Below are 11,818 nucleotides of genomic sequence, written 5' to 3'. Positions count from 1 at the left end.
GTAAAGGAAATGAACGTGTTGATGTTTTATTACTTTATTTTCAGTAAACATTTTATTTTTGCTGCTTTGATGAAACAATGACTCTGATCGGTCCTGATGACAGAACCGATCAGAGTCATCGACAGGAAGACTTCAACTGTCCAAACTTTATTGACACAATGATTCAAACACAACGGATCAAACAGTTGGTTTAGTTGGTTCTTTTTTTAAAACTTCTTATGGAGCTGGGCTAACACTTAGTCTTCATGCTAAGCTAAGCTATGCTACCATGCTGTGAGCCTCCATGAAACCTTTGAACTGTTCCTTTAAGATGTTGATGTCACACTCACATGTCATGACACAGTTCAGGCTCTAGGGGGCGGAGCCTCTCAGTATCCAAACACCTGTTTGATGGCCCTGAAGTAGAAGCGGGTCCATCCCTCTCTGGTGGACTCCTCCTCTCCTTCAGGGACTCCTCCACACTCCATCCTCAGCTCCGTCTCGTCTCCTCGCTCCTCCAGCTCCAGACTGACGGTGCAGTAGTGTTCTGAAGGAGACAAAGCTCTGATGTCAGATTGTCCCTGAACTCACCAGTAGAGAAGGTTCTCCTCATCACGACCTCATCACAGACGTACCACTGGGCCACGTTCTGAAGCGCCACCTCATCTCGATCCTTCGGTACGGTACCTGCGGGGGAAGAGCGGTGCTCTGGTTACCATGGTGATGTGACAACTCTGCACCGATTGGCTGAGCAGCTATTACCTCACCAGCTGTGTGAACTCTCCTCTGACGCTGCCGTCCAACATCTGGAACCGTCCTCCTCTCCGACCGTCCACCTGAGCAGCTGAACGAGTGAACACCTGTACGAACTGAGGAGAGGGTCACCTGTAGTACTGTAGTACTACCACTACTACTGTAGTACTACTACAATACTGTAGTACTGTAGTACTATTACTAATACTTCATTACTACTACTAATACTTTAGTACTATTACCAATACTGTAGTACTGCTACAATACTGTAGTACTACTACAATACTGTAGTACTATTACTAATACTTCATTACTACTACTAATACTGTAGTACTATTACTACTTCTGTAGTACTATTACGAATACTGTAGTACTATTACTACTTCTATAGTACTATTACGAATACTGTAGTACTGCTACAATACTGTAGTACTATTACTACTACTATAGTACTACTGCAATACTGCAGTAGTACTACAATACTGCAATAGTACTGTAGTACTACCACTACTACTGTAGTACTACTACAATACTGTAGTACTGTAGTACTATTACTACTACTGTAGTACTACTACAATACTGAAGTAGTACTACAATACTGTAGTTACTGGTCTGACCTGGTTTTACCCTGGTCTGTTCTGGTACCTCCTGGCTGATGAAGGTCCTGTACAGCTCATCAGGAGACGTTTGGAAGGTTTCCGTCAGATTAAAGGAGCAGGTTTTGATAGGAACACCTGGGAGGGAGGGGGCGGGGCCAGAGGAACACCTGGGGTCGGAGCTTTTCTGTAGGATAAAACAAAGAGGTCAGAGGTTACTTCCAGACCTGTCTCAGCTGAATGTCTGGATGTGTAACTCTACCTGAGGTCTACTGGTCTGGATATGGTTCTTCTGGGTCTGAGGTCTATTGGTCTGGGTCTGGTTCTTCTGGGTCTGAGGTTCAGGTGGCTCCGGTTGGTCGGCCTTAGCAAGGATCATTCCTTGACTGAACTCTATTAGGTCACTCGGGTTACTACAGGGATCGTCACTGATTGGTTAGTGCAGATGCATTCTGGGTAACAGACCTGATTTGAGCCGGCGGACGAACTCGCCCAGAACCCTCCGGACCTCCTGAACGCCGGTCTTCTTCATGAGGCCGAGGAGCGGCGTGTCGGGCTGGTCTTTGCACAGAGACACCGAGATCTGGACGGAAATAAGGTGATCAATATGTGATCAGTACAGCGATCAATACCAGGAACAGGAAGTAGTACTAACGTCGAGGTCGTCCATGTCGTTCTCGTCCGATAAATTAGAAACGTCAACGGTTCCTCTGAACTTCACGCCGCTGCTGGACGTCCCTGCAGACAGAAAACAGTTAATACCACAGAAGAAGAGCTGGCTATCAAACCCAAAGACGTCTCCGCTGCTTGTCTGGTACGTTTTTAACTTTTATCTTCACTTTTATTTATTTTTTTTAGTTATCGGACGCTCAGCGTTCTTGTTTTTAGCTTTGAGAAGCTAACGTCGCTAAGAGACACGTAGTACTGTTAAAATAGCATGTGAGCATGTTTGTCATGTTAGCATGTTTGTCTTGTTAGCATGTTTGTCATGTTAGCATGTTTGTCTTGTTAGGATGTTCGTCCTGTTAGCATGTTTGTCATGTTAGCATGTGTGTCATGTTAGCATGTTTGTCATGATGTCATCGTCAGTGACATCATCACTGACCCAGCCAGCTGGCCCTCAGCCTCCACTCATAGAAGAAGAAGAGTTTTCCTCTCCGGTTGTTGATGGAAGATTCTCCTTCAAGTCTGTCGACCTCCGTCAGCTCAACTACACCCTCCGGCCCTTTAAGAGAGACTCCTAGGAGGAGGTCACGGAGGAGCACCGAGGACCAGGAGCTCACATCACGCTCTGTCCTAAGGAGGAGGAAGGGGAGGAGGAGGAAGAGGAATAGGAGGGGGAGGGGGAGGAGGAAGAAGAGGAAGAGGAGGAGGAAGAGGGGGAGGAGGAGGGAGAGTAGTTGGAGGAAGAGGAGGAAGAAGAGGGGGAGGAGAAGGAAGAGGAGGAGGAGAAGGAAGAGGGGGAGGAGAAGGAAGAGGAGGAGGAAGAGGGGGAGTATAGAGAGGAGGAGGAGGAGAGGGAGGAGGAGGATAACAATAGTAATAATAATAATAATATAATAATAATAATAATAGTTATAATAATGATAATTTAATAATAATGTAATCGTAATAATAATAATCATATAATAATAATAATATAATAATAATGATAATAAAAATAATAATTTAATAATAATAATAATTTAATAGTAATAATAATAATCATATAATAATAATGATAATAAAAATAATAATTTAATAATAATAATTTAATAGTAATAATAATAAATACAGACCAGTGCCAGTTGTTGACGTTTGTTCCGTCGGTTCTCTGCTCAACGATCCATCGAGGATCTCCTTCACCCCATTTAGCCATCAGAGTACTGAGTACTACTCTAGTATATGTACTGTACTAATGTACTGTAGTCGTACTTACTCTAGTTTTACTGCTGTACTTTCTGTAGTAGTACTGCTGTACTGCTGTAGTTTTACTGACTGTAGTATTACTGCTGTAGTTGCTGTAGTATCACTGCTGTAGTATTACTGCTGTACTTACTGTAGTATCACTGCTGTAGTATTACTGCTGTAGTATTACTGCTGTACTTGCTGTAGTTTTACTGACTGTAGTATTACTGCTGTACTTACTGTAGTATCACTGCTGTAGTATTACTGCTGTACTTGCTGTAGTTTTACTGACTGTAGTATTACTGCTGTACTTACTGTAGTATCACTGCTGTAGTATTACTGCTGTACTTGCTGTAGTATCACTGCTGTAGTATTACTGCTGTACTTGTACTCTGACCAGCTGTCCTTAAACGTCTCTGAGTCTCTGACTTTTCAGCTGAAACTTGAAACCACTTCATTCTTTCTACTTCCTGTAGAGCCTTTCAAAGTAAACCTCCAGTAATTCTGAATATAATAAACTTTATTACTCCAACACTTTTCAAAACAAAGTCACAAAAGCTTATTGAGACTAAATCAGACTGACAATGATGAAACATTAGGCAAGTTTATTTGTACATCACATTTCAACAACACGGTAATTCAAAGTGCTTCAATAAAACCATTAAAAACATCAAAACACAAGACAAAAGAAAATATTTAAAAACAATTAAGAACATTCATTGAAACATTAAAAAGCAGTGTAAGAAGTAGAATACAGTAGTAAAATGCAGAAATGCAGTAAATTGATTAATATCCTTGAATGGGTTTCAATTAAAGGCAGCAAACAGAAACGTCTTCAGTCTGGATTTAAAGGAGCTGAGGGTCTCAGACCACCTAAGGAGTCGGGATGGTTCATAAGGTAGCAACAGATCAGAGATGTATTTTGGCCCTAAACCATTCAGTGCTATATAAACCAACAGCAGGATTTTAAAGTCAGTTCTTTGTTGGACAGGAAGCCAGTGAAGACCTCAGAACTGGACTGATGTGATCCACTTTCTTGGTCTTAGTGAGGACTCGAGCTGCAGTGTTCTGATTGACTTTTTACAGAGACCTGTGAACACACCGTTACAGTAGTCCAGTCTACTGAAGATAAATGATGGACACGTTGAGACATAAGTCCTCTAGTCCTTGATATGTTCTTCAGGTGATAGGAGGCTGGTTTTGTGATGGTCTTGATGTGGCTGTTCAGGTTGAGGTCTGAATCCATAACTACACCTAGGTTTCTGGTTTATTTGTGGTTTTTTGAATGTAATAAGAATAATAATATAAGATTAAAAAACTATTATAGTATTAAAACGGATCGGTCATTACACACTAAATTAAATCACTTATTTGTTTTTTTGTCATTTTTAAGGGTCATTTTTTTTTTATCTGCTTTTCACCACTTTACATTTTATTTATTTTACTTTTTCATTTTTTAAGTTGTATATTTTTTAAATAGTTTTGTCCACTTTGTTTGATTTAAACGTAATAAATAAATGTTATTCTGAATGAAAGATTAAATTAAATACATATATTTATTTTTGGTTGATATTTTATTAGGTTTACGTCATAAAAACTTCTGTTAATATTTTACTTTAGTCATTACATTTTTTATTATTATATTTTTTATTATTACCGGAGCTTTCAGCTGATCACTTCCGCTGTTTCATTGTTCACTACAACTCCCAGCAGGCTGCGCGCGGCCGGAAGCCGTGAAGCCTCTGTCAAAGAAGAAGAGTAGCAGCTACAACTGAAGGTAAACACAGCTGATCGGTTCTGAACGGTTCTGATCGATTATCGTGTTTTAAACTCGTGTCTGTCGGATCAAAGAATAGGTTCTGTGTGCGCGTGAAGATGATTACTGTTCCCGCCGTTTGTCAACGTGGAACAAAGAGTTACATCCGGGTTACACACCGGTGTATCTGTTAGCATGCTAGCATGCTAACAGATACATCCCAGCTGGGACACAGAATATACAGAATACACATAATACACAGAATATACACACCGAATGAATACACACACAGAAGACACAGAATATACACACAGAATATACAGAATACACAGAATATACAGACAGAATACACAGAATATACAGAATTCACAGAATATATAAAGAATATACACACAGAATACACAGGTGAACATCAGGCAGCTGACATGTTAGCTTCTGACTCTAAAATCTCGTGAACCTCTTCTTCTTCTTCTTCTTCTTCGTGTTGATAGTTTAAATAAAGTTTTCTTTGTTTGTCCAGATGATGAAGAGTAAAGCAGACGAGGAAGACTACTGGAACAGCTCCAAGTTTAAAGCCTTCACCTTCGATGATGAAGATGACGAGTTCAGCCGAGTGAGACCCAAATCTACCTGTACAGGTGTACTGACAGACAGGTGCACTGACACACAGGTGCACTGACAGACAGGTGTACTGACAGACAGGTGTACTGACAGACAGGTGCACTGACAGACAGGTGCACTGACAGACAGGTGCACTGACACACAGGTTCACTGACACACAGGTTCACTGACACACAGGTGTACTGACACACAGGTGTACTGACAGACAGGTGTACTGACAGACCTTGAAGTGTGGACATTGTGTTCTCCAGTTAAAGGAGTCAAAGCGGGCGGTGAACAGCATTCGCTGCCTGGTGGAGGAAGACGATGATGAAGAAGAGGTGGAGAAGGTCAGCTGGAGCGGAGAACCTGTCGGCAGTAAGACATGACTGTTGTTATTAAAACACCGGGTTAGAATCTTTGGCTGTGATTGGCTGCTGGGTTACGATCATTTCCTGTGTCTCCTCAGGTATTTCCTGGTCGGTCAATGAGACGGCAGCGTCCAATCAGAAGACAGACAGAGAGCCCGCCTTCCCCAAAATCAACACAGACACAGTGACGATCAGCAAGAGTCACTCAGGATACTCTCTGAGCTCTCTGTTCAAAGGTGAGACAGGTAATGGACAGGTGAGACAGACAGGTGACTGAAATACACTGAAGGTTAAATCTGTTTCTCTGCAGGAAAAACGAAAGGAGGAAACTTCCAGTCGTTCACTGACTGTGAGTCTGAACTGCACTCTGTATGTGAGAGAGAGCGAGAGAGAGAGTGAGAGAAAGTGAGTGAGTGAGTGAGTGAGTGAGTGAGTGAGTGTGAGAGAGAGAGAGAATGAGTGAGTGAGAGAGAGACAGAGGTAGAGAGTGAGCTAATGGATGAGTGACTTAGACTGATGTTGATGTTTCTTTGTTTTAGCGCTCAGTGACTCGTCTGTCAGGCTCTACGCTCCAGAACTCAGAAAACCCAAATCAGAATACAAGGTAATCTGATTAAAGACTAATAATCTGATTAAAGTAATCTGATTAAAGACTGTAAAGATGCTCATCAGGTTCTTTTTTATGGTGTACTAATGATGATGTCATCATGATGTGTCATCAGGACTATGTCAGTGATTGGTCGCCTGAAGAAACGGTCCAGAGAATGCAGCAGGGAAAGGTAAGGTAGTATTACAGTGATAGTGTTACAGAGGTAGTGTTACAGAGGTACTAGTGTTACAGAGGTAGTGTTACAGAGGTACTAGTGTTACAGAGGTACTAGTGTTACAGTGGTAGTGTTACAGAGGTACTAGTGTTACAGAGGTAGTGTTACAGAGGTAGTGTTACAGTGGTAGTGTTACAGAGGTACTAGTGTTACAGAGGTACTAGTGTTACAGAGGTAGTGTTACAGAGGTACTAGTGTTACAGAGGTAGTGTTACAGTGGTACTAGTGTTACAGAGGTAGTGTTACAGTGGTAGTGTTACAGAGGTAGTGTTACAGAGGTAGTGTTACAGTGGTAGTGTTACAGTGGTACTAGTGTTACAGGGGTAGTGTTACAGAGGTCGTGTTACAGTGGTAGTGTTACAGTGGTACTAGTGTTACAGAGGTAGTGTTACAGAGGTACTAGTGTTACAGAGGTAGTGTTACAGAGGTACTAGTGTTACAGAGGTAGTGTTACAGAGGTAGTCTTACAGAGGTACTAGTGTTACAGAGGTAGTCTTACAGAGGTACTAGTGTTACAGAGGTAGTGTTACAGAGGTAGTCTTACAGAGGTACTAGTGTTACAGAGGTAGTCTTACAGAGGTAGTGTTACAGAGGTACTAGTGTTACAGTGGTAGTGTTACAGTGGTAGTGTTACAGAGGTACTAGTGTTACAGTGGTAGTGTTACAGTGGTGGTAGTGTTACAGTGGTAGTGTTACAGTGGTAGTGTTACAGTGGTGGTAGTGTTACAGTGGTAGTGTTACAGTGGTGGTAGTGTTACAGTGGTAGTGTTACAGTGGTGGTAGTGTTACAGTGGTAGTGTTACAGAGGTACTAGTGTTACAGAGGTACTAGTGTTACAGAGGTAGTGTTACAGTGGTACTAGTTTTACAGAGGTACTAGTGTTACAGAGGTAGTGTTACAGTGGTACTAGTTTTACAGATGTAGTGTTACAGTGGTAGTGTTACAGAGGTAGTGTTACAGAGGTCGTGTTACAGTGGTAGTGTTACAGTGGTAGTGTTACAGAGGTAGTGTTACAGTGGTACTAGTTTTACAGATGTAGTGTTACAGTGGTAGTGTTACAGTGGTAGTGTTACAGTGGTAGTGTTACAGTGGTAGTGTTACAGTGGTAGTGTTACAGTGGTAGTGTTACAGAGGTCGTGTTACAGTGGTAGCGTTACAGTGGTACTAGTGTTACAGTGGTAGTGTTACAGTGGTAGTGTTACAGTGGTAGTGTTACAGTGGTAGTGTTACAGAGGTCGTGTTACAGTGGTAGCGTTACAGTGGTACTAGTGTTACAGAGGTAGTGTTACAGAGGTAGTGTTACAGAGGTAGTGTTACAGAGGTACTAGTGTTACAGAGGTAGTGTTACAGTGGTACCACGTTGTATTTCTCTGTTTCAGGTTGTTTCTCTAGAGAAGTTTCGTTCTCTTCAGGATAAACTGTTGCTGCTGGATTACGCCATCACTGCTCACGATGGAAACGTCATCACTGCTGTAACTTTATTCATCATTTGATCCACAACACACTAAAAAATGATTGTCAATTTTAATAAAAACAACTGACACCATAATGGGTTTTTTTCCTTTCAGATTTTAATATATTTAAAGAGGACTCTGAGTAAAGGTGAGCCTGTTGGTTCAGACTTTTGATCAGTCAGACCTGGTCCTGGATCAGTCTGTCCTGAGTCAGTCTATCCCGGTCCTGGGTCAGTCAGAGTCAATAACACCAGGTCTGTGTGTTTTCCTGCTTAGAGGTTTTGTTTCGGGAGGTGGAGTCCAGACAGGCGGCTCTGAGACATCTGATCCACTATCTGACTGAAACCAGAGACCAGAGGCTGCTGTTGGAGCTGTTCAGGTATCTACTCACACGTGAACCTGTCTCTACTCACACCTGAACCTGTATCGACTCACACCTGAATCTGTATCTACTCACACCTGAACGTGTCTCCACTCACACCTGAACCTGTCTCTACTCACACCTGAACCTGTGTCTACTCACACCTGAACCTGTCTCTACTCACACCTGAACCTGTGTCTACTCACACCTGAATCTGTATCTACTCACACCTGAACCTGTCTCTACTCACACCTGAACCTGTCTCCACTCACACCTGAACCTGTCTCCACTCACACCTGAATCTGTATCTACTCACACCTGAACCTGTCTCTACTCACACCTGAACCTGTATCTACTCACACCTGAACCTGTCTCTACTCACACCTGAACCTGTGTCTACTCACACCTGAACCTGTCTCTACTCACACCTGAACCTGGTCCTCCTCAGAGCTCTGGGCCGGATGGAGGACGTGGCGGTACGTATAAACACAGTACTATTACACCAGTTCTAATACTAAAGTAGCTGTGGTACACATGTCTGACCTAACTGTATCCATGGCGACAGCTGTTGCAGTACAAAGAACACCTGAGCATTGCTGATGAAAACAAGAGGCGGGACTTTCTGAAGAGCTGCCTCAGGTGAGGGACTCTTGAACTGGTCGTGTACAAATATACAAATACTCTGAACTAATGAACTTTACTTACTTTATCACATTTGTTTGTTTCAAGTCTTCCATTTTCTCCAGAAGATTCCTCTCATGTTCAGGATCACTACACTCTGCTGGAGAGACAAGTTATCATTGAGGTAAAGAACACAAAACCAGTTTCACCCACTCATGTCTTTTACCAGTATTAACCTGTCTTAAACCAGTTTTAGACTCTTAAACCAGTATTAGACTCTTAAACCAGTATTAACCTGTCTTAAACCAGTTTTAGACTCTTAAACCAGTATTAGACTGTCTTTAACCAGTATCAACCAGTCTTAAACCAGTTTTAGACTCTTAAACCAGTATTAGACTCTCTTTAACCAGTATTGATCTGTTTTAAACCAGTTGTAGACTCTTAAACCAGTATTAAACTGTCTTTAACCAGTATTAAACTGTCTTAAACCAGTATTAGACTATCTTAAACCAGTATTACACTGTGATATTGACTTTCCATCAGTCAGCTCTCCCAGTTTAATCAAGTTTAAACTGTCTATATTGTTTCCAGACCACCGACCGACAGGCAGAACGTGGTGGAAAGGTGGAAGTTTTCCAGAAGTTTCCCAGAAAAGCTTCGATCCTCAACATGCCGCTGATCACAACACTCTACTACTGCTGCTTCTACCACTACAACGAGTCAGAGGTTAGTCTGAGTTTAACTAAATCAGACATACTACTGCTGCTTCTACCACTACAACGAGTCAGAGGTTAGTCTCAGTTTAACTAAACCAGACATACTACTGCTGCTTCTACCACTACAACGAGTCAGAGGTTAGCTAAACCAGACTCTACTGGACCCTGATTCAGAAAGGAACCACATTATTTGAACCAGTTTAACTGAATCACATTATTTGAACCAGTTTAACTGAACCACATTATTTGAACCAGTTTAATTGAACCACATTATTTGAACCAGTTTAACTGAACCACATTATTTAAACCAGTTGAACTGAACCACATTATTTAAACCAGGTTAACTGAATCACATTATTTAAACCAGTTTAACAAAACCACATTATTTAAATCAGTTGAACCAGATCAGCCTGTTTCCTTTGTGTTTACAGGGAACCTTCAGCGGTCCGTTGAACATCCGTCAGACCTTCAAGGTGTGAGGAGACATTGTTTGAACATATTACAGGTAAAGGTGTGTCCTCGGTCTCTGACGTATGACTCTGACCTCAGATCTCTGAGAAGCAGTACTTTGTGACGGCGTTGGCAGCGCGGGCGAAGCTGAAGTCGTGGTCGGATGTAGACGCTCTGTTCACCAGCAGGAACTGGCTCGGCTTCACCAGGAAGAAGTCACCGCTCAGCTTCCAACGAGTCGTAGACATCCTGCAGAAGAACTCCGCCCCCACACAGGTGAGGAGGGTGGGGCCTAACTAACATCACCACCCTGTTGGGAGGGGGTTTGATTGACAGGTGTGTCTGTGATTGTGTCATGTGATTAACAGGTGTGTCATTTGATTGACAGCTGTGTCCTGTGATTGACAGGTGTGTCTGAGATTGACAGGTGTGTCCTGTGATTGACAGCTGTGTCCTGTGATTGACAGGTGTGTCTGAGATTGACAGGTGTGTCCTGTGATTGACAGGTGTGTCTGAGATTGACAGGTGTGTCTGAGATTGACAGGTGTGTCCTGTGATTTACAGGTGTGTCCTGTGATTGACAGGTGTGTCTGAGATTGACAGGTGTGTCCTGTGATTGACAGGTGTGTCCTGTGATTGACAGGTGTGTCTGAGATTGACAGGTGTGTCCTGTGATTGACAGGTGTGTCTGAGATTGACAGGTGTGTCTGAGATTGACAGGTGTGTCCTGTGATTGACAGGTGTGTCTGAGATTGACAGGTGTGTCCTGTGATTGACAGGTGTGTCTGAGATTGACAGGTGTGTCCTGTGATTGACAGGTGCTGCAGGACTACGTGGCGCTGGTTGATGATGCAGAGCTCAGAATCTCTTTGGCTCAGAAACACAAGTGTCATGACATCGTCATCAACGTGAGACTGTTAATATTAATGCTGTTCTGTGATTGGATGATATTTAAATGGATGTCATGATGACTGGCATGTCTCTGGGCCAATCAGACATACCGGGACCTGAAGGACCGGCAGCAGTTGATAGGATACCGAGGGAAGGTGGAGAGAGGATCAACGGAGATGAAGAAGATAGAGGAGCTGCTCAACAACACGGTGAGGAGGAAGAGGAGGAGGAGAAGGAGGAGGAGGAGTCCTCACCATGTGACCTGTCTCACGTTTTTTTTTTTCTTCTCTTCTCTTTCAGCAAATCCGGTGGAAGAACTAAATGATCTCATTTCATTTGAAGACTTTTATTTTGAAACAAAAAAGCTGTTTCCTGAAGAGAAGCGTCGTCACCGTGACAACGGAGCCGTCCAGTCAGATCACATCTGAGACGAGCTCTGACTTTGACTCCGCCCACACAACACAGGGTGGGTGGGGCTTATATTTCTGCTGAGTCATCGGTTTGATTTTATGAATATTAATGTTGAAAAAAATGTATTAAAAAGAAATATTTCAATTAA

The 11,818-nt window shown here is 42.5% G+C and overlaps 2 protein-coding genes across 3 annotated transcripts; one reads left to right on the top strand and one right to left on the bottom strand.

Moving 5' to 3' along the window:
• Nucleotides 1–18: 18 nt before the first annotated feature.
• Nucleotides 19–3,644, bottom strand: LOC137870876 (activator of 90 kDa heat shock protein ATPase homolog 1-like). 2 transcript variants are annotated; one of them, XM_068708326.1, is made up of 9 exons: nt 3,107–3,644; nt 2,434–2,624; nt 1,984–2,066; nt 1,794–1,911; nt 1,591–1,721; nt 1,378–1,515; nt 747–848; nt 615–666; nt 19–526 (listed from the first exon to the last, which is right to left on the bottom strand). In XM_068708326.1, exons 1-9 carry the CDS (start codon nt 3,184–3,186, stop codon nt 369–371), a joined length of 1,053 nt encoding a protein of 350 aa, XP_068564427.1. In that variant the 5' UTR covers nt 3,187–3,644; the 3' UTR covers nt 19–368. The 2 variants fall into 2 exon arrangements, with proteins under 2 accessions (XP_068564427.1, XP_068564428.1); XM_068708327.1 differs by having other exon boundaries at nt 437–526; nt 1,350–1,515.
• Nucleotides 3,645–4,929: 1,285 nt separating this feature from the next.
• vipas39 (VPS33B interacting protein, apical-basolateral polarity regulator, spe-39 homolog) lies at nt 4,930–11,818 on the top strand. The gene is made up of 19 exons (XM_068709196.1): nt 4,930–4,992; nt 5,492–5,584; nt 5,844–5,949; nt 6,041–6,178; nt 6,253–6,291; nt 6,482–6,546; nt 6,665–6,721; nt 8,146–8,238; nt 8,335–8,368; nt 8,497–8,599; nt 9,030–9,057; nt 9,147–9,220; nt 9,311–9,386; nt 9,794–9,928; nt 10,350–10,391; nt 10,468–10,644; nt 11,187–11,276; nt 11,364–11,468; nt 11,560–11,818. The coding sequence occupies exons 2-19, from the start codon at nt 5,492–5,494 to the stop codon at nt 11,578–11,580; spliced, it is 1,476 nt and encodes a 491-aa protein (XP_068565297.1). The 5' UTR covers nt 4,930–4,992; the 3' UTR covers nt 11,581–11,818.

This window comes from Cebidichthys violaceus, unplaced genomic scaffold (genome assembly GCF_023349555.1).
Source record: "Cebidichthys violaceus isolate CVI_PGR_0920_01 unplaced genomic scaffold, fCebVio1.0.p SCAF_14, whole genome shotgun sequence".
Classification (NCBI taxonomy): domain Eukaryota; kingdom Metazoa; phylum Chordata; class Actinopteri; order Perciformes; family Stichaeidae; genus Cebidichthys; species Cebidichthys violaceus.
This window is presented reverse-complemented; position numbering and strand designations above follow the sequence as displayed.

Excerpts from the sequence above, each read along its gene's own strand:
- vipas39 (XM_068709196.1), top strand. The coding sequence starts at position 5,492 with ATGATGAAGAGTAAAGCAGACGAGGAAGACTACTGGAACAGCTCCAAG. Across the intron at positions 6,292-6,481 it reads CTTCCAGTCGTTCACTGACT|CGCTCAGTGACTCGTCTGTC; the intron begins GTGAGTCTGAAC and ends TCTTTGTTTTAG. Across the intron at positions 8,600-9,029 it reads CTGCTGTTGGAGCTGTTCAG|AGCTCTGGGCCGGATGGAGG; the intron begins GTATCTACTCAC and ends GGTCCTCCTCAG.
- LOC137870876 (XM_068708326.1), bottom strand. The coding sequence starts at position 3,186 with ATGGCTAAATGGGGTGAAGGAGATCCTCGATGGATCGTTGAGCAGAGA. Across the intron at positions 2,625-3,106 it reads AACGTCAACAACTGGCACTG|GACAGAGCGTGATGTGAGCT; the intron begins GTCTGTATTTAT and ends CCTCCTCCTTAG. Across the intron at positions 849-1,377 it reads GGACCTTCATCAGCCAGGAG|TTCGTACAGGTGTTCACTCG; the intron begins GTACCAGAACAG and ends CCCTCTCCTCAG.